Source organism: Cynocephalus volans, chromosome 4 (assembly GCF_027409185.1).
Source record: "Cynocephalus volans isolate mCynVol1 chromosome 4, mCynVol1.pri, whole genome shotgun sequence".
In the NCBI taxonomy this organism is placed as follows: domain Eukaryota; kingdom Metazoa; phylum Chordata; class Mammalia; order Dermoptera; family Cynocephalidae; genus Cynocephalus; species Cynocephalus volans.
In genome coordinates, this window is record NC_084463.1 from 88,901,403 (window position 1) to 88,922,602 (window position 21,200).

Genomic DNA, 21,200 nt, shown 5'->3' on the forward strand with positions numbered 1-21,200 from the left:
ATGTATGACTTTATTCCCAAACTCTTGATTCTATTTCATTGATCTATATATCTATCTTTATGCCAGTACCATTTTGATTACTGTGGCTTTGTAGTAAGGTTCAAAATCTCTTTATAAAAATTGTTTTGGCTGTTTGGGGCCCATTGCTATTCCATATGAATTTGGGGATTGGCTTTTCTGTTTCTGCAAAAAAGATCATTACAATTTTGATACCAATTGCATTACAACTGTAGATCAAAGAACTCTTAAAATTCAATAATAAGGAAAAAACAAATTTAAAAATGGACAAAATATCTGAACAGATACCTCACTAAAGAAGATACACGGGTGGAAAATAAGCATATGAAAAGTTGCTCAACATTATACGTTAATAGGGAATTGCAGTTAAAACAATAATGACACGCCACTGTACACTTATTAGAATGACTAAAATCAGAAAAACTGACAATACCAATTGCTGAAGAGGATGTGGAGCAAGAGAAACTCTCATACACTACTGTTGGAATGAAAAATGGTATAGCCACTTTAGAAAACAGTTTGGCAGCATCTTACAAAGTTAAACATAGTCTTACTTTATGATCCAGCAATCACACTCCTATGTATTTATCCAAATGATTTGAAAACTTATGTCCACACAAAAACCTGCACAGGAATGTTTATAGCAACTTTATTTATATATAATCACCCAAAACTGAAAATGACCAATATGTCCTTCAAGAGGTAAACAGAGAAATAAACTATGGTACAAACATACAAGGAATATTATTCAGTGATAAAAAGAAATGAGTTATGAAGCCATGAAAATACATGGATAGGCTTAAGTACATGTTTCTAAGTGAAATAAGCCAGTCTGAAAAGGCTACATACAATTAGAATGATTCCAATTGTATGACAGTCTAGAAAAGGCAAAACTGTAGAGACAGTAAAAAAAAAAAAAAACCAGTGCCTGCCAGAGGTTTGGGGAAGGATGAATAGGAAAAGCCCATGAGATTTTTAGCGCAGTGAAACTATTTTGTATGATAATGTAGTGGTGGACGCATGACATGTATTTGTCTAAACCTTATAGAACTTTACAGCACAGAGAATGAAACTTAATGTATTCAGATTTTTAAAAAATCATTTAATAGGTTGGGGGAATCCCAGGAAGGAATGCAGACTGTGACAAGAGAATCTAACTGTATTATAAATGTATATAACAATCTAAGTGAAGAGGGCAGAGGGAAGAAGTGTTGACTCAAGAAACTTTGGAAATGAGTGGAGTTTGTAGAACTAAAGGCAAAACGAACCCCATGTAAGCACTGTACTCTAGTTTATAAAGTTGTCTTCCACGGTGGTACAGGTTAACAATTTTGATACGGCTGTATGTATATACTGGAATCAAGCAATTAAGTAAGGACATGGCAAATGATGGGAGTCAAGTTTCTAACTTTGGGAGCAAGAATTTACAGATGAGCAAGGTGATGAGGATAGAATGATTCGTGTGGAAATGGGTCAGAGTTGGAGACAATGGGAACTTGTGTTTAGCTTAATATAGGTTCAGATGGTTAAATATCAAAACACTGATGGATATGTGTTTACACAGGTTTTAGTATACACATGTATATTTCCTTTCTCTGTCTAAAACTAGAAACAATTAAATACAGTAGCAAGGAGCACAGGTAGTAAGTAGTACCCAGATCTTGCTTTCTAATACTGTGCTTCCAAAAGGGAATCAGAGCTCCTTGAAGAAATGGCTGATTCTAGGACCAGGACAGGCAATATGCAAGATGAACTTGGAGCATCTTTTAGTGCCAGAAAGTATGGAATTACTCAAAAAAACATTGAAACACAACATTATGGGAGAATGTCAAAGGGACACAGTAGCAAATTGAAAGAGCTCCCAGTGGCCAAAAGTGGAACAATTTGAGCAACAAAATAAATAAAGAAGTATTGGATTATAACTGAAAGTATAAAATAAATATTCATGAGTCCATTCTAATATAAATAAAAGACTGAATAAATAAATAAGTGATGGGAAAGAGACAAATTTCCCTGGCAGAAGAACTGCAAAACAGGAGTAACTTTACCAAGGAGCAATCTGACAAGCTCTAACTCAGCCAGGTGATCAAGGTCCATACCAAACAGTGACATATCACGTTTCTTGCATGTATCTTTAATCTGATATAATGAAAATGGCACTTTACCTCTCTGGTCTTCCTCTCCAAAACCTGTATCCCCAGTCTAATCATGAGAAAAACATCGGGCAAATTCCAGTACAGGAATATCATACTAAATATGTGGTCAGTGCGTCTCCAAACCGACAGGGTCATCACAAACAAGGGAAGTCTGAGAAACTGTCAAAACCAAGAGGAGCCTTAAGGAGACATGACGACTAAATGTAATGGGGGATCCCGGATGGGATCCTGGAACAAAAAAAAAAGAATGCTAGGTAAAATCAAGGAAATCTGAATAAATGAAAGGCTTTAGTTAATAATAACGGATCACTACTGGTTCATTAACTCGAATGAATGTATCATACTAATGTAAGTTGTTAATACTTGGGAAACTGGGTGAAGGGTATATGGGAACTCTGTACTATCTTCTCAGTTTTTCTAAAACGAAATCTAAAACTGTCCTAAAGGGCCGAGCCCGTGGCGCACTCGGTAGAGTGCTGCACTGGGAGCGCAGCGACGCTCCCGCCGCGGGTTCGGATCCTACATAGGAATGACCGGTGCACTCACTGGCTGAGTGCCGGTCACGAAAAAGACAAAATAAATAAATAAATAAATAAATAAATTTAAAAAAATAAAATAAAACTGTCCTAAAAATAATATATATGTATATATTTAGGAAACAAAAACAACAAAAAGCTGATGGTGTACATATTTTCCCCATTTTTCCAATGAATAAGCTAAAGCTCAGAAACACCAAAATAACTAGCATAAGATTGCCCCCTACTTAAATGGCAGCGGTGGGATTTGAGTTCAGGGCCCTTTCTACTGAGTCACACTGACTTTTGCCTGTCTGTGGATGGGACCCTTCCTGTTCCTCAGTTTCTGCATATCCATTTGTGGGTGTGTGTGTTTCTTTCTTGTTCTCCCCAGGGGATGGCCTTTACACTGGAAGAAAGGCTGCAGCTCGGAATCCACGGCCTAATCCCCCCCTGCTTCCTGAGCCAGGACGTCCAGCTTCTCCGGATCATGAGGTACTATGAGCGGCAGCAGAGTGACCTGGACAAGTACGTACCTAAAGTCTGTTCTGTCTACCTGATTCTTGGGCTGAGCTGTTTCCTGTGGTCCACAGAGGGTTTTCTGTATACTCCCCAGCAAGAAAAGGCTGACAGCCCCTAGAGATCCCAGCCCCAGCCCTGTCTTCTAAAGGAGTGATGGTCTCCCTGAGATACAAGGCTTGGTAGGATTGAGGTACAGTCGACACATCCAGGGAGAACTAGGAAGGGAAATTAAATTCCAACCAGTGGAATCCAGGAAGGCCTCTGGGATGCAGTGGGAGGTGAGTTGGCCCAAGGAGCACTGATAAGACTTCAGCAGTGGGGCTCAGGAAGGGCATTTCACTGAGAGGGAAAAGGTAGGGCAAAGATGTAGAGACTTATTAAGGAAGTGGTACATGGCCTGGGTTCATGGCATAAGGGGAACATGGTGGGGCAGAGGGGAAATGGACAGGGGACACCTTGGGAGTGATCTAGATGTCATGTGCTAGAGGTTATGAGCAGTGGTTAATAACCTGCCTCCTCTCTGCCCGGTGGAGATGCAGACCCAAAGACCCAAATGGGGAACCACAGGGTCAGCTTGATCAGCTTTACTAAAGAAGGTAGTCACCTCCCAGGTCACCTGGCTATACATTGGCACAGTCAGGATTTGAACGCAGATAGCTGGCTCCAGAGTCTGTGCTTTTAACTTCTCTGCTATGCCACAGCCAAGATGCAGCAGAGCCTAGTGGCTGCAAGACTAGAGTCTAGTACTAGATTAAGTTCAAGTCCACATTCTGCCATTTAATAGCAAAAGTTACTTAGCCTCTCTGGATCATTCCCCATTTGTACAATGAGTATTTCAAAGGTATCTAACTCAGAAGGTTATTATGAGGACTAAATGCATTAGTATTTGCAGTGTGCTTAGAACGGTGCCTGGCACATAGTAGGTGCTGCTGTGTAAGAGTTTGCTACATAAATATGTCACTTTGCTATAGGCTCTAGCAGAAATGTAAGAAGATGAGGATTCCCTCTGTATGTCTATACAGCTAAATGGCCAAGCGGGGCAGAGCTCAGCAGCGTGTGAGGGCCACCCTGCACACATCTTCCTATGCTTCCATCTGTTGTTCCTAAGAGGTGGTGAACAAGTCAGCCTCTGCCCACACCCCCACCCCCACGCCTACGTTTTAAACTCTAAAGATATTACTCACATGAACTCCAAGGCCATACTGCAGCAAAGGCCAAATATTCTCTCCCGGTCATTCATCCCATTCGTATTGGATCTAGCCACGTCACCCTGAAGAGCAAACCAGAAATTTCACGGTAAGTTCAACTGATGACCTGAGACATGCCCTAACTTTGAACAATGTGAACCTCCCTCATTAAATATATGAAGAAGAATTAAAGTCCAAAGTGAAATCCTCTTTTCTAAAGATATTAAACTTTAAAAGTTGAAGTCCAAAATCCTTCCCTCCCCAGTTCTTTCCAGCTTGATGGGCCTTGCTCAGAAGGCCTTGCTGGGAAGACATTCCTGGCTCACGGACAGATGAAGTGTGCCCATTCCTGGGAGCTCTAGAGGGCTTGCTCCTGATGCTATGCTGACTCGGTTGACCCACTCATTCCCAGGAGTCCCTCATTTCAGCAGGTGTCTGGGGAAATGCTAAGAAGTCTCCCCAGCTTCTTCTGGGTCAGTGCAGTGGTGTACTGGTAAATGTTTAATAACTGGTTCTTTGTGGGGGACGGGGGTAGGGAATCTATAGCATTTGCTAATTTCCATAGTGTAAATACTCCCACCATGGCTGATTTTAAGTTACCAACTTGACATAACTGAATGTAGAATTGGGAAGAGACATGCACAAGTGGCTACTGGTAAGGGAGTCCTTACACTGGCAATGAGTTGAGATTCTGGCTAGTCTTGAGTGTAAATCCTTACCCTTCCTAAAAATACCTTCCAGAACACAGATGTTAGTTCTGGACCAGTACCTTTGGTAGAGAAGAGGCTAAGGACCCCAGAGATCACAAGAGGTCACAAGATTTTCCCAAAGTAACACAGCTAGTGAATGACAGAGCCGGGATTCAAACTCAGGACTCTGATGCCCTGCCTAGGGACCATTTCACCACAGCTCTTTTCCCCAGTGGAGCAACTCTCTCACCCACCGCATGCCAGGGTCTCAAGTACCTCTGTAATCTGTCTCAAACTGTAGTCCAGACAGGTTGTGCTATCAGCAATCACGCCTCATTGCGAATTTCAACCCCTGCATTTTCTCTCCCAGAGGTTTTTGCATTTTTAGGCTTCAGGAAATAGGTAAAAGAGATTATTTTTGCAACATGCCTTCTAAAATTACTTGCTACTCAGCCACTTGTGAACTCTGCTTGTGACAGGAACCAGCCCTGTGTGTAGGAAGGGCCAGTTCACACAGCACTCACTTGCCCAGTGTTTTCCTCGACCCTACTCCACCCCCAGAACATTAGTATTCTATTGTCATTCATTAATGTCCATATAATGACGTAACTATCTTGCACAGTGGTTGAAAGCAGATTCTGGAGTCAGAGTGCTTATGTTCAATTCCCTACTCTGCCATGAGACCCTGGGTGAGCTTATTTCTCTGCGCATTAGTCTTCTTGTCTCTAAAATAGCAGGAATTATAGTACCTACCTCACTTCACAAGTGCTTGGAAGTTTTAAATGAATTGATGCAAAATATTTAGAACAGCACCTGCACCGTGTATAATAATAAGCACCATAAAGCAGAGCTATGTTGCACATTTCATAGATGTGGAAACCCATGCTTAGGGTGATTTGCTCTGAATGAGCCACAGTAGCTGGGCAGGAGCAGGAGCCCTGGTCTTCACACCGCACCAAACGGCTTCGCCCTTCTTAGCAGAGGCTTCCAACGCTGCCCTGCTGCCCCTAGCGCACTCGCTTGGGTGATCAGCTTGCTTCTTCTCTCCCTTTCCAAGGTACATCATCCTCATGACCCTCCAAGACCGGAACGAGAAGCTCTTCTACCGGGTGCTGACGTCGGACGTGGAGAAGTTCCTGCCGATCGTGTACACGCCCACGGTGGGCCTGGCCTGCCAGCACTATGGCCTGACCTTCCGCAGGCCCCGGTGAGCGCACGCGGGCCCAGGGCTCGACAGCCAGACGCTTGCTTTGATGCACTTGCTCAGGAAAATGACTCCATAAAGCAGGGAAATGAGCTGAGAGAGTATCTAGCAAGGGGAGACTGAATGTTCCCCATCTCCAAATAATAAATGCCCAACATGTGGTTCAGCATTGGCCTGACAGGCAGTTCAGATTGTTTTTCTCTCATTATCTACTTATCACCTCCCAGGCTGCCCGCCCCCCCATGTCCCCACCCCAATTTTCTGGTCTTCTCCAAAGTGCGACAACTCGCCTGCCAATTCAGGCCAATGAATAATGGAGTGTTGGATACCAAAGACTGAATTGTTTTGCTGACTCTAAGAACCAATATACTTTCCTTTGGGTTTGACTCAGATTCCACATGAAATGTCATTTTAGTAGGCAAAAATTTGGCACTGCATTTTCTTTCAGAGCCAAACAGTTTGGAGCAGTTTTCTAAAGAAATCCCTTGTTTTTTTCCCATGATGAGTTCAGAATATATATATTTTTTAAATATTCAAACATACCCACCTCCCGCTGACCAGAATGTATGGCCTCTGGGACTTCATGGTGGGTGAAACAGAACAGTAGAGGGGCTGAGTAGAATTGACAAGTGGTTCTGCCCAAAAAAAAGGAAGTCCTGGGTCTCCTTCACACCACCAAGGGAGTCAAATTAATAGAAAGCTGTTTCAGACTCAGGTCCAGGCCCCACTCATGGTTCTCCAAGGGGTTAGTGATGGACAGGGACATGGCCACAGAGTGGGATTCCATGTGGCTGGAAACAAGGCCCTGCCAACCTCTTGTACCCAGAGAGCTAGGTCAGCCCTGGTGGGAGTAGAGAGAGTGCTGCAGAAGCTGAATATATAGCATGAAAAACAGGCTTGCAACAGTCCCAGCAGGAACCCACAGATGACTTGGAACCGGGAGAAAAGCACAATATTAACCACTTACTAAAGGCCAGGTACTATCTTAAAATCTTTACTTATCTTTACTCATTTAATTATTACAACTCTCCTAGCAGGTAGGTGCTATTATCATCCCATATGCAGATAGGAAAACTGAGGCACAGAGAGAAATAATTTACCCAAAGGCAGTCAATGACCAGCAAAGCAAGGACTCAACTAGGCAGTCTGAACCAGCGTGTGGACAGGTAATCACTACATTATACAGCCTCTTATAGCTCACAACTGTGCACATTTGGTGGGCATTCAGGGTGGGGTGCCATTGCAGCTTCAGGATGTTTAACTGCCCAGGGGTCTAAGGTAGGGATCGCTAGATAACATTTCCAGAGCCTCTGAGAGGAACTGACGCAGCTAGGTCCCGGGGCCTGCAGCTGGGTGAGGCTGAGACAGGCTCAGGCAGACTGAACCGTCTTCTCGGATTAGTCGCTCACACTCTTGGTACAGACTCTCACATGTGTTTTGCACAACCCCTTCCTCAGATGATTACCCAATTAAGTTATTTGACATGTGACATTCTGAGCTGTTGCTTTAGGTTTCCATTTGGCTGCTTTCCAGATGTTGATTCCACACCTGCCTTGCTCCAGAGGGAAATGAGTGTTTGAGCTCCACCCCAGCCCTGAGCTTCATCTGAAGTCTGGCTTGGAATGGCTTTATGGATTAGCATCTGAAGGGAGGACAGCCCTGAGGCCAAGAAGGAGGGAGCCAACCCCTTCTCATTTTCTGAAATGATAAACATTCCTGCCAGGTTTCAGGAACAATGGAGTCCTCTGTGAAAGGACCTGGCCCCTCACCAAAGCTAATCAGGTCCAGCTGATGCTAAAATTGAGCCTCCAACATGCCTGGGGCTCCGCATCACCTTGCAACCTGAAAAGAGATGCTAGAGTACCTCCGGGGCACCTGACTGTCTCTGGGCAGGTAGACAAGCGGAAGGTTCTGGGCTCTGTTGGAGCCTCCCCTGCTCCTTCCTGCCCCTCCCCTGGCACATCCTCTGCGTGTGTCACCAAGGACCTGACTTGGAGGGATACCCCATGAAAGCCACTTGGAGAGCTGAAAACCAGAAGTGAGGCCAGGATGAACTTGTCCTAGAGGAAGGGGGCGGGGAGGAAGCCAATATGTTGTCCAGTGCTGGTGAATACGCTCCCTTACCCAGGCCACCTCCCTGTTGACCAGCCTTCTTCACCCTCTTCATCTGCTCAGGCTCCAAGTGATGTACTGACTCCTGTTGACCTAGCATTTCCTAGTTTCAGTGTGGGGTGCAACTTGTGATGGAGCTGTTAAAGAAAAATTATTTATGACATTTGTTAAAGATGGTAAGGCAGACTTTATTCAAGGGGTCCAGCAATGGGTATAGGCACCACAGCCACAGACTCTTGCAGTGGGGGAGAGAGATTGGACTCAACTCTGATTCCAGCATGGACAAGTGGGGATTTATAACCAGGGAGCAGGGTGGGGGTCAGTGGATGGAAAATTACTAAGAGGAAATCAAGAATGAGGGATTTCTGGCTAAACTAACTTGATAGGATTATTGCTGAAGGCGGGCTAGGATAATAAGTTTTGGTCAAAAGAGAGACTATCAGAGGAATGGGTTGTAGGAAGCAAAAGGAACTTGACTTTGAAGCCAGGCAGGCTTTGCCTTGAATCTCAGCCCCTGATGACTTTTGACAATTAACTTAGCATCCCCTTAGTCTCCTCATGTGTAAAATGGGAATAATGCCTGTTCACATGGCTGCTTGTTAGGATTCAGCGAGATTCTCTGTGGGAATGGCACACTCTAGTAGGTGCCCAGCAGCTGTGATCTGCTGGACCCATCACCTCCAGGATCTGACTCAGTCATCCTACCCAAAAATGTAATCTGTGAAATTACTGAGGGCATCTCAATCCTCTGACGTACCACCACATTCTGTGGTTTGATTTAAACCTTAAATTATCTGTATCTTGCATACTTATCAAGTCCATTAGCAAGTCCGTGTGAGGAGTTAGAAAGGCCAGGCCAGGAAGTGGGACTTGGCTTTATGTAGTAAGGCTCTGTGGAGAATATCTGCAGACATATTTGGATTTGGACAAAACCAGCTACTCTTGGCCCTTAGCCAAGCTGCTGTCTTTCTTATCTGCAAACAGATAGTTTTCTGCACACAAGCCAGTTCCACGTATATAGGGTATTAGCAGTTATCATTTGCTGGATGCTTGCCATGTTCATGGTGGGTACCTAGTCTAGGTACTTCATGTATACTATGTCTGAGCCCTAAAACAACCCCTCAAGGTACTTATTATTTTACTGAGATGAAAACTAAGGCTAGTTCTTGCTTTGGCAGCACATACACTAAAAATTAGAATGATACAGAGTAGATTAGCATTGCACCTGTACAAGGATGACACACAAATTCATGAAGTATTCAAAAAAAAAAACCCCAAAAAACTAAGGATAACTTGTCTAAGACATCGCAGTTGACCCAAAGCCAATTTCCTGTGTTTTTCCTGAATTCATAAATCTATCTTCTTGTGGCCCTGGTGAACACAAAGCCTGAGATAAACACTTGCATTCTTTTTTTTTAAAAAAAAGATGACCGGTAAGGGGATCTTAACCCTTGACTTGGTGTTGTGAGCACCACGCTCAGCCAGTGAGTGAACCGGCCATCCGTATATGGGATCCGAACCGGGGCCTTGGTGTTAGCAGCACCGTACTCTCCCGAGTGAGCCACGGGCCGGCCCAACACTTGCATTCTTGCCTTCACATAAACTCCCTTGAAGGACAGGTCTGCACACAGCAGGACACACACACACACACACACACACACACACAGTCTCTCTCTCTCTCTCTCTCTCTCTCTCTCTCTCTATCTATCTATCTCTCTCTCTCTCTCTCAGGAGGGGTAGTATACCATGGTGCACAGAGCACTGGGGCTGGAGTCCAGAGGTGGTAGGTCTGCTCCCCCATTAATAACCATGTGACCTTTGAACCTGGCTACTCCACCTCTCCAAGCTGAGATCACAGGAACTTTCTACGTTGTGTTGTTCTTGCATAGATCAGATGAACTAAATGCATGTGAACATGCTTTATCAATTGTAAAATTCCTTATATATTTAAAGGAGTATTACTTTTTCATCTTTTCTGCTCCCGCACCCCAATTCCCATAAAAGGTTAAGGCTCACATTCACCTTGGAGTTTCCTGCTTCCCACTCAATACATCTGGGGAACTTCATTTTCTTGCATTGGAACCTTTCAATCTTCAACCACCTCCACCACTGCTGCACACATACACACATACGTAGAGAAACCCCAGGACACAAATTGCATGCCTCTACTTGCTAAATACCCAATGGAGCCTATTTCTAGTCATACCCAGGACCAATGAGTGCCAATATCTTGACCAAAATTACTCTGGAAAACAGAGACAATCTTATCTCAGCAAATGGGGAGGCCCCTGACCTCCAGCGCACAGTCTTTAAGGACATCACAATCTGTATTCCAACCCAGCTGTCAGTTTATTGGGAAGCCACACACACGCACGTGCACACACACACACACACACACACACTCTCTCTCTCTCTGTCTCTCTCTCTGTCTCTCTGTCTCTGTCTCTGTCTCTGTCTCTCTCTCTCTCTCTCTCTCTCTCTCTCTCTCTCTCTCTCCCCCAGGACAACTGGGAAGCAGGCAGAAAGCAACGATTAGCATCATCAGACCAGCCTCCTTCCTAGTCTCAGGGCACCAAAGCATTGATTCCTTTGACCAAGACTGCTCTGTATCTGACCCATCCAGACTCCTCTGCCAAACTGTTTTGGCTGTGCTGCTGGAAAGGCTCCCTCGAATACAGCAAGCACAAGCTCTGCAGCTGGGTCTGGTTAGCTTCTCATCTAGCCCTTTTAGTCCTTTAGCCTTGGGCGTTGTGGGAAGACCACGGTTGGGAGTCAGGAGGTCTGGGTTCTAGCCCTTACCACCCCCTTTCTGGCTATGACTCCTTAGACAAGTCACTTATCTCCTTAGTCTCGAGTAAACATGGTCGGGTTAGACTGCCTGGCTTCCATGATCTCTTCCAGCTCTAACAGTGCTAATAACCCAAACTCTATAACAAGATCTAATAACCCAAACTCTATAATCAAGTCAGAAATGAGATCTTTAAGTGAGCTATAGTCCCATTATGTAGCCCAGACTAAGTTTCCCCATATGTAAGATTAATAGGGTCTCAGTCTCTGGGGAGCTTTAAATCCAAATCCCTGAAGTGGAGCCCAAGCGTCTTTTCTTTTCAAAAGCTCCCCAGGGGATTCTAATGGGCAGTCAGGGCTGAGAGCACTGAGCTGGGTGATTTCTGAAGTTCCTTACAGCTTGGATCTCCTGTGACTTTTAGGAGTTAATAACCTACATCCCATATTTTCCATGCCATCCCAGCCTGGAAGTATACTCAAAGACTAGGGTCATGATACTGTAACAGAATCTTCATCTCCAGCTCAGCCCTTAGCAAGCTAAATTGTTGATCCCACTGCCAAGTTCCCTCATGTCTCATTCACAGGGTTGGTGGGGTGGGGGGAGCCTCACATCTGCCGTCCCCCTCCCTCCCGCAGTTGCCTCCTGGAGCTCCTGTCACTGCACAGGAGTCACCCCTCTCCCAAGCTGCACTCATTCTCTTGACACCCCCATGTAATTGCCCATCTAGTAATGGCAATAACTGCTACTCATTCCATATTAATAATTGATTAGATAGAAGCAAACATCAGAATCAAGGGTGACCAATCGCTTGGGTGATCATGTGGTAGGTGTGGCCTGGCTCAAAAGGTGAGCTGGACCCGCTGGAGTCCCTTTCAGGAAGGAATTCGAACTGAGACATGGAAAAAGTTACATAGGAAGAATTTTCCAGTTGGGAAGAAAAATTAAGGCAAAAAAAGGTGTTAATGGTTTAGACCTTAGAGTCAGGTCATGGTAGACCAATGGCAAACGCCAGCTATGAAGGAACAGAAGACAGAGAGCAGGAAGTCAAAGAACTAAGTATTCTGTGGAGAGAGCAGGGAAGATGGGAGAGAGAGAGGAAAACACAGGCAGGGAGAGTGGTCCTTAGAGCTGCCTTAGCTCATGACAGCTTTGCACTCCAGTTCCTTCTCACCAATGGACACAAGCCTTTGCCTTGTTTTACTAGAAGAGCCAGACTGAAAAAGTGCTATGAAAGCAGATGGATCTGATTAGTGTCCTGATCCTCTTGTCAATTGTTTGGAGTGGGGCTAACAGACTGAAGTACAGTGTCCCAATCTTTAGCATGTGTTAAAATCGCCTGGAGGGCTTGTTAAAACACAGATTCAGCAAGTCTGGGATGGGAATAGAGAATTTACATAGCTAAAGAGGTCCAGGTGATGCTGATGCTGCTGGTGCAGGGACCACTCTTTGAGAACGCTGGGTTTAAGGATGGCGAGAGGTGGCTCACTGCCAAATGAATGGAGACCGTGGGAAGGAAGCAGAAGGAGCAGCTACTTCCCGGTTCCACTGTGCCTTAGTAGAAAGAGCTGGGAGTCCTGAGATATGGATTCTGGTCCCAGTTCTTGTCACCAATGAGCAGTGTGACCTTCTGTAAGTTCTCCCTTTCTGGGCCTCATTTCCCTCATCTATAAAATGAGAGGATTTTACTAGGACATCTCAGGGGCTCCTTTCAACTCTTACAGTCCATTTTTTGAGCAGATGAGAACACTAGCTAGAAATTTCCCTCTAAGATTTCTGGCATTTTAGGGAGAAAAATCCTAACATAGATGAAAACACATATTTTTCATTTTCTGACAAGAAAAATCTCACAGGCTTATCTGCAGAAGTGTGGTTTTTACTTCCAGCTCTGATTCACATGTATGGGCATTTTCCCAGACAGACCAGCTGAGCAAGCCAGGATCTGGCATGGATTGCTTGATGCTGCAGCTTGAGAATTGAGGCAGCAATAGATCTAAGCAAGATGGCTTGAGGAGTTCTTCCAAGGCATAAGGTTAGTCAGCTATTATTTGACTCACATGTCATGTGGAATAAGTTAAATTGTGCCTGAAGCCCACATCATTGAAACACTTTGGAACAGAGAAGTGGGGAAGAGAAGGAAAATTTATTTTTGGTCTGTATTACATGGATTTCAATCACAGAAAGTTGGCTTATTCTATTTTAGAGAATTTTTTAAATTCTTTTACACACAGAAAGGTGGTTTGAACTTAACTGCATGTGACCTTCCTGGGACTTTAGCATCTAGAAGGAGCAACTTACTCTGTGGGGAGGACAGAGAACACTCCTCGGCCACCCATAAGTTGGTGTAGGAGGCTGGGAATGGGGGTGGGAAGGGCTGAGCAGCCCCACACAGACGCAAAGATTCTATTTTCCTTATGCAGGCTTTACACAGGTGAACCTTATTAACTAGAACAGGACGTTCTGGGTTTGACTTCCTTTAGCCAAAGGCAGATTTCCCTGGCAATTTAAACAAACTGATTTTTGCTTCTTTTTTATCTGGCTCTGTCCTTTTCCTCTTTTGTCTCTGGCAATCCCAGCCATGTTGATCAAAAGAGTAGGCGTGGGAGAATTTCCTTACTCTGAGAAGGAAATACGTACATACAAGCAGGAGATGAGTAGACTTTCCTCAGATAACCTTGATCTCCCATCACCCTATAAAACGCACTAAAGGTTGTGTTTGCTCACACTTAGTCCAGAAAGAATGGCTTCTTAAGAGAAGCTTCAAGCAGCGCAAATGTTTTGAAAGGTCTGGGCTAGAGGAAGAATGAAGGATCACTGGTGGAGAATTTCTTGAAGGAAAGTGAAGACTGCCTTCCAGAAAAGAACTCCACTGCTAGCTGGCCAGCCCCTGAAATCTATTATGTTCATGTCCTTCTGTTAGTCCACTGTACCTACAGGAGTGCCTTCAATTTTCCCTTGTGCTCTGGAGAAGTCATATCGAAAACTTTATTTATAAACTAGTTTCTTGGAGACTCTTAGCCAGCATTTCCCAGGCTCATAGGGATTGGGACTTAGGAAGGATAGGTTTTGTTTGAAAGGGAGGGAGATGGGAGATGGGAAGGATGATGGCCCATGGAGGTGCTGTCAGCATTGTCCAGTAGGTTACTGGAGGGGAGCAAGTGGAAGGACTAAAAGGACAAAAAGTAATGTGGTGGTGGAAGATGATGGACTGCTCCAGCTTCACCCAATTGGTATCCTCTCTTCTCCTGCATCACGAGCTCAGGGGAAGGAACCGTGTGTTGTTCCCTCTACTCCCATGGTGCTGAGCAGAGTATCTTCAAGCACCTCCCAGAGAGAGCACTTCAAGTCTGTCTCCTGATTAGATTCAACAAGCACTGGTTAAACACCGTCTTTATGGCTGACCACCAAAAGCACATGGGAGATCCAAGTGGAATAGGAGGTTTATTCATGGTCCCTGTCCTTGAGTGTACAGCCTAACTGAGAAGAAAAATTCTGAAGCAATATAAGCCAATAAGTGAAGCGTGATATGGATTATCTAGTTTACTTTGTAAGTATCGAAATACATTATGGTAAGAAATCTCTCCACTGAATTGTTGGTTCTTGACCTAAATCTTGAGAGAAGGATTTTGATTCACAATGGGCAGATGGCCCAGAGCAGTCCCTGGCATACAAAGATTTATTGAATGGATTCCAAGCAGGAGGGGCTGCATACTCAAGCATGTAGCTGGAACAAGCTGAGAATCATAAACTCTCAGGGCTGGGAATGTGAACTGCTGGTTACTACTTTCTCCTTCCTAACAAGCCCAATTTTTTCAGTTATCCTTCTTCCTCCAAATGGTCATGTTCTTTGAGGGAGTCTTGGCACACTCCAGAACTGGGCAGTGGACCCTAATTAATCACAGACAATCATAGTGGGCTGGCTCCCTTGCCAGTGATTGATTTAGCTATAGATATGTGACCCAATTTTGGCCCAACAGATGTGAGGGCAACCTGCCAGAGGACTACTGGGAAGGAGTTTTTCATCATAAGAGAGTCCTTCTTCTTCCCTGGGCATTTCCATCTCTGCCTGGGATGCCTGGAACTGCAGCAATCATCCTGCAGCCCTGAGGAAAACAGCCCAAGGACCAAGCCCCATAATGCCAAGGATGGTAAAGTGGAAACATGGAGAGCTTGAGTCTTTGGTGACATTGTTGAGCTACCAGGTAAACAAATTCTGGAGCCACCTACCTCTGGACATCATGTTATATCAGATAAGTTTCCCCTTTTTATCCAGTTAAGGCTTTTGTTACCTACAGCTGAAAGCAATTTTCCTTCTCAATGAGCTACTCGGATCGCTTCTGTCACATAACAGTAGCACACATTTATTTATGCAGAGCTTCCAATGTCCCAGGCACTCTTTGTGCTTTACTTATCCCGGCCCCATAACATCTCTTTTTGGTAGTAATATTATTAGGCCCACTTTCAAGAAGAGGAAACTAAGGTGCTGAGAATTAACCTGCAAAAGGTACATCAAGACATGGTAGAGCTGCGATCCACACCCGGGCTCCAGAGTGCATACCTTTTCTGCTCCCCTTCATGTCCTTTGTTTCCTGAGCCTCGTCTCTCTGGACAGCCCCTGCATGTGCTGGGTGTGTGAGCAGAACACCTCAGTGATGAGGGCAAGGAGGTAAGGCAGTGAGACAGTGAAGATTTTGGATTGGGCTTGTCAGGGATCATGATACACTTTTGAGCAGGGGAAGGCTGTAATGAAAGCATTTTTTTTTTGAGGAGAATGATTTTCCAAGGACTAAAGGGTAAAGTCCACTGGGAACTATTGTATTAACTGAAGCCTGAGGAGAAAAGAGGCTGGCTGGGCCCTAGATGTAGAAACAAAGGGTGAAAACCCAGGACTCTTGGAAAGAGGAACCTGCAGTACATGAAGACCAGTCAAATATGAAGGTGAAAAAGAGATTATGATATGAACTGTATCAGGATGGACTGATAGCCATGGAAAGTTGAGCTTAGGATCCAGAGATGTAACAATGAGCTAGATTATAACAAAAGCTACCACTTCCTTTTATTGAGGGGCCAGTACCATGACCGTCAAGGTGCCTTTGTTATCTTTGACTCTCACAGCAGCCCTAAGAAATCGGGATAGATTGTTGTCCCCAGGTGCAAAGGTCAGAGGTGACAGAGACTTGCCTAAGTCCATACAGCTAGTAAGTGGCAGGATTCAAACTCCAAGTCTATCTTATTTAAGGCCACTCCCTCCTTCTGTATTGCAACTCTCTCTAGTTCTGCATTGTTAAAACCCAGCATTTCTGAATCATGTGTTTTCTCACAAATAAGCCCCTTCCCCCAAACAACAACAAAGCAAACACGTTCCTAGATGGAATGAAATTAGCAACAGGCATCTGCAGAAGTCCATGTGCATCCCTCTCAGGGCTAGAGTCCCCTGCAGGGACATGGGGTGAAGTGAGACTGTGAATTGCAGTGCCAGGTAAAGGTGTTCAGTTAAAGAGCCTCAGGAAGAAAGCCAAGGCTTGTATTTTGGGCAGGTTCTTCACACCTGCATCAGCAGAGCTTTTTAGGTATGTAGCAAGAACCCCCCGAGCATTTTGTGAGGCTCCTGCTCCCCTGATGCTCCCTTGAGTTGGTGTTGGGATATTTAATGGCCTCTACATTTTAAAACCCCACTGCATGGCTTGTGGAGCACTCATCAACACAGACGTTACCTCTGTGCCACCTGCAGCCCACCCTCTAACTCTCCCAGACAGCTCCCTGCTCTGGGTTCCAAGACAGGCTGAAGCATTTGCCTCTGTAAAGCTATATGACTGTGCCAATTGTAAGGTTAAGCAATTCATAACTAAAGCCAAAACATTTCATTATTTTAGTTATACTAAGTTTCCATTTGTATTGCTAGGACTAGTGCTCAGACCCTTCAAACCCATTGTACAGACTGGGTCACCAGACCCATCACATGCAGGTCTATGCTGGGTAATTAGGAAAGATCCCTGGAGCCATGGGCTGACGATATGGGCTCAGTCCTCAGCAGTAGCAGCAGTAGCAGCAGCAGCAGCTTACAGCAGCAGTAGCGGCAGTGACCTCTCGGGGCATCCCAGGAGCACTGGCAGCAGCAGCCTCCAGCAGCACTAGCAGCCTCCTGGTGACCCCCCCAGGGGCGGAGGGCCCTGTGGATCAGAGCTGCTCCTCATTTATACTTAAGTCCATAATCCAGGACAACTGAATGCTCGTAAGCATCTACATCAGACAATAGCCAAGGAACAGCTGGGCACACGTGCATATTGACATCAAATGCCTGGCAAGATTCTGAACATCTGAGGGGCCCTGACCATTTTCCTATATTTTCCCTACAGCCTCCTAAGAGGCCTTTGAAACACAGAATCAGATCTTTTCTGGAAGCTTTACATGGGACCCCGTCTGTGAACACTCTTCAGAGACCTTTGAGTGCTGCATTTCTGCAGGTTTGCCTCCCTTTGCAGCATACACTGACAGGATCATGGAGCTATAAATTAACCAGCTCAAACCAAAGCAAAGGGGAGAAGGGACACCTTGCCCACTGGGGCACAAGTCAGTGGAAATGGTAGGACTAGAACTCAGGTCTCCTGCCTCTTATTCCAAACTTTTTACTCCCCTCCATTGTGCATGGAGATAGGTATCCCCTCCACTATTTGAATCAAACTGAATTCACAATTACTTACATTTGTATAGTGCTTCAAAGTTTTAGGGTGAATTCAAATACAATCCTGCCAACTGCCCTGTGAAACAGACAGAGCAATCCCTGTTCACATGAGGAAATGGAGAATTTGGGAGGCTAAGTGACTCCCCAAAGCTATACAGATAGAAAAAGATAGAACTGAACCTACAGTCTGAAGCTGTCTAGTTGCCATTCAGGACTCTTTCCAGTACTGGACTGTAAACTTCTGAGGTGCAAGAGCCATATTTGTTTACTTGCCATTGTATACACAGCACCCAATGCAGGGCTACCACACAGGTCTTGTTAGGTGGAAGGAAGGATGGATGGAAGGACCCGTGGATAGAGAGGAGAAAGTTGGAGTCTTATTTTCCTGGTAACTTCTAATAGAATCCTAGAGAAGTGAGCTGCTAGTATCAATGGCTCTTTACTTACAGCCAAAGAGATATAACTGTATAACTTTTTAAAAATGTATTGTGTTCTAAATTTTTTTAACATTAATGTAAAAAGTGGTTTGATTCCTTTAAGAATCTTCAGCAAGAAGAAATGGATAGGACATGGTAGGTATTCAGTAAGTGTTTCCTGGAATTTAATTGGACTTAAATGCCGAGAGGGGGAGATAAAAGTAGTTGCAAAGAGTTTCTATGTTATTGGGATAATTAAATAATAGACTTTATCTTGTATTGGCAAAATAACTTTATCCACAAATCTGGGTCTGCCAATTGGGAAGAAATCAAAAGCTAGAGTGGAATGAGATCATGATCTGCACTTCCAGAATCCTTGGTTCTGGAGGATTGATAACAATGTCCAATCCTCGTGATAAGTGGGGTTCAATAGGTTGCCCTTGCCTCCTGGTGCAGAATGGAGCCTGGGTGAGCCAGTCGGTGCTTCTTATGTGCAGCCAAGTGGGAGACATAGATGTGAAGTTGTCGTGGTAACCTTTTTACTGACTGGAAGAATAGATGAAGCTAGAGTGAAACTCCTTGTATTATGTGGGGGTAGGGTGGGGGTAACCCGTAGCGAGGAGCGGAGAAAATTCTCTCTTTCTAGACAAGGAAGGTGTGGGAAGTTTGAATTCAAGTAATAGTACAACAAATACAGGTAAGGTGCTGGCTAGAATAATTAAGATAAATACGAAATTAAGTGATTTTGATGATCAAAACAAGAGGGCAGTGTTTGAGAGTAAACCTCTACCTAGGCCAGTGGTTTAAACTTTCCTAAAAGTCCACTTAAGAAAAATTATAGACTCCATCTCCCTTTCCCTAGATTCCGAATCATTGTGTCAGGAGCCCAAGAGTCTCCATTTTAAAACTGCCCACAACTTATTCTCCTGCAGAAAGCTTACAGACCACAGAGGCAACAGATGGGCCATGTTTTTATAAACACTACCATGGGCAAACAGAGAGTCAGAGAGCCAGCCCAAGCTGGAGCGACTCACCTGTTCTTGCCTTGTAGAAAAACGAAAGGAGAACAAAGGCCGTTTTCTACTTAGGCCTACTTTAAAAACAAAACAAAAACAGGATTTAATTAGCCAGTGATTGTTAACAGTTTCCCAAAAAAGCTGCTTTAACACTGTACTTTCTTTTAATCTTACATTCTATTATATACTGCATGAATTGACAGAAACCAGCAGTTGTTCACTTTGCCCGAAGCCCTTTCTCCACCTTATCTAAATTACAACCCCCTGCTTACCCTTTAAAATCCATCTCAATGTCTTCATCTCTTTCCACCTCCTTACTCTCTGTCCTTCCTCTTTCCCTTGTGGAATACTTTGTCCCCTCTTCTCTGTCTGTCCACAGTGCCCTCTGCTAATACTCTATCACAGAACTTACCGCATTATAATATGGTAGCTATTCACGGATCTGCTCTATCACTCTGCTCTGTCAAACAAAAAGCCCATCAGACAGTGCATCTTATTCATCCCTGAACCTTTGTCTTTTCCCTTTCTTTAACTCCTACTGTGGCTTTTGCCACATGGTAAAATGAATGAATAAATGCACAAACGAATGAATGGAGTGGATGTAATTTTTACAAAGGCAGGGACTTTTGACTGTTTTGTTCACTGAAATAAATATCCCAAGTGCTTAGAACAGTACTTATTATATAGAGAGCTTTAATAAATAATTATTGAAATGATTCATAAATGAGTGCTTTAGTTTACACAAGCTAATAGAAATGAAAGAATGGGCCTACTATATTTCTCAGCATTATAGTATAAATTTTTCATAATGACAACAATATTGTCAGTCTCCTGAGTAGATTAAGATTGAGATCCCTGTTTGATATTTCTGTTATTGAATAGTTTGGGGTTTAGTGGTATAGACCTAAGGTATTCTAATAGAGGAAAATCAGTAATATTGCAAGCTTATAGCTCTTGCACACTTAATTTAGAATAAGTCAACTTTTTTATTTTTTATTTATTTTTTATTTTATCGTTATACAATGTAGTTGATTTTCATGTCCCTCCCTTTACCGATTCCTCCCTCCCTCAACTTTTTTTTTTAAGCCATATTTCTTAGTCTGTTTTCTGTTGCATATAACAGGATACCTGAAACAGGGTAATTTATAAAGAAACAGAGTTTATTTCTTACAGTTTTGGAGGCTGGAAAGTTCAGGGTTGAGGGAGCACCACTGGTGAGGGCCTTCTTCCTGGTAGGGAACTCTCTGCAGAGTCCCAAGGTGGTCCAGGGCATCACATGGTGACAGGGTAAGAGCATATTAGTTCAGGTCCCCCTTCCTCTTCTTATACAGCCATGAGTTCCACTCCCATGATAATCCATTAATCCATTAACCCATTAATCTATGAATGGATTAATCCATTCACTCAGGCAGAACTTTCATGATCCAATCACCTCTTAAAGGCCCCACCTTTCAGTACTGTCACAATGGGAAATAAGTTTCAACGAGAGTTTTGGAGGGGACATTCAATCCGTATCACCCTACTCATTACATTTGTCTACTAATGGTAAACCTGGGATGTGAAGAATTCTATAAGATGGTTTATAAGGAATAACAATAGTAAAAATAGCTTCATTAATTGAGCATTCACTAAATGTGCCAGGCATTTCATCTATTTGTATCATCTTCAATTTCTTTTATCAATGTTTCATAGATTTCAGTATACAGATCTTCCATTTTCTTTGTTAAATTTACTCTTAAGTATTTTTTTGGTGCTATTATAAAAGGGATTATTTTCTTAATTTCGTTTTTGGAGAGATTGTTATTAGTGGATAGAAACACTACTGATTTTGTGTGCTTATTTTGTATCCTGCAACTTTAGTGAATTCCTTGATCAGTTCTAACGGTTTTTTTGGTGGA

General features: G+C 43.8%; 1 protein-coding gene and 1 non-coding gene across 4 annotated transcripts in view; both read left to right on the forward strand.

Annotated features, from left to right (window-relative positions):
- ME3 (malic enzyme 3) overlaps positions 1-21,200 on the forward strand; it is a 184,156-nt gene that overhangs the window by 83,730 nt on the left and 79,226 nt on the right. For all 3 annotated transcript variants that reach the window (XM_063093197.1, XM_063093198.1, XM_063093199.1), the window contains 2 exons: positions 3,084-3,217; positions 6,145-6,294. In XM_063093197.1, coding sequence (XP_062949267.1) covers positions 3,084-3,217; positions 6,145-6,294 — 284 coding nt within the window. The remainder of the gene's footprint in view (positions 1-3,083; positions 3,218-6,144; positions 6,295-21,200) is intronic.
- LOC134377421 (U6 spliceosomal RNA) lies at positions 9,570-9,673 on the forward strand. The gene has a single exon (XR_010023468.1). It is a non-coding gene; the product is annotated as a U6 spliceosomal RNA (small nuclear RNA).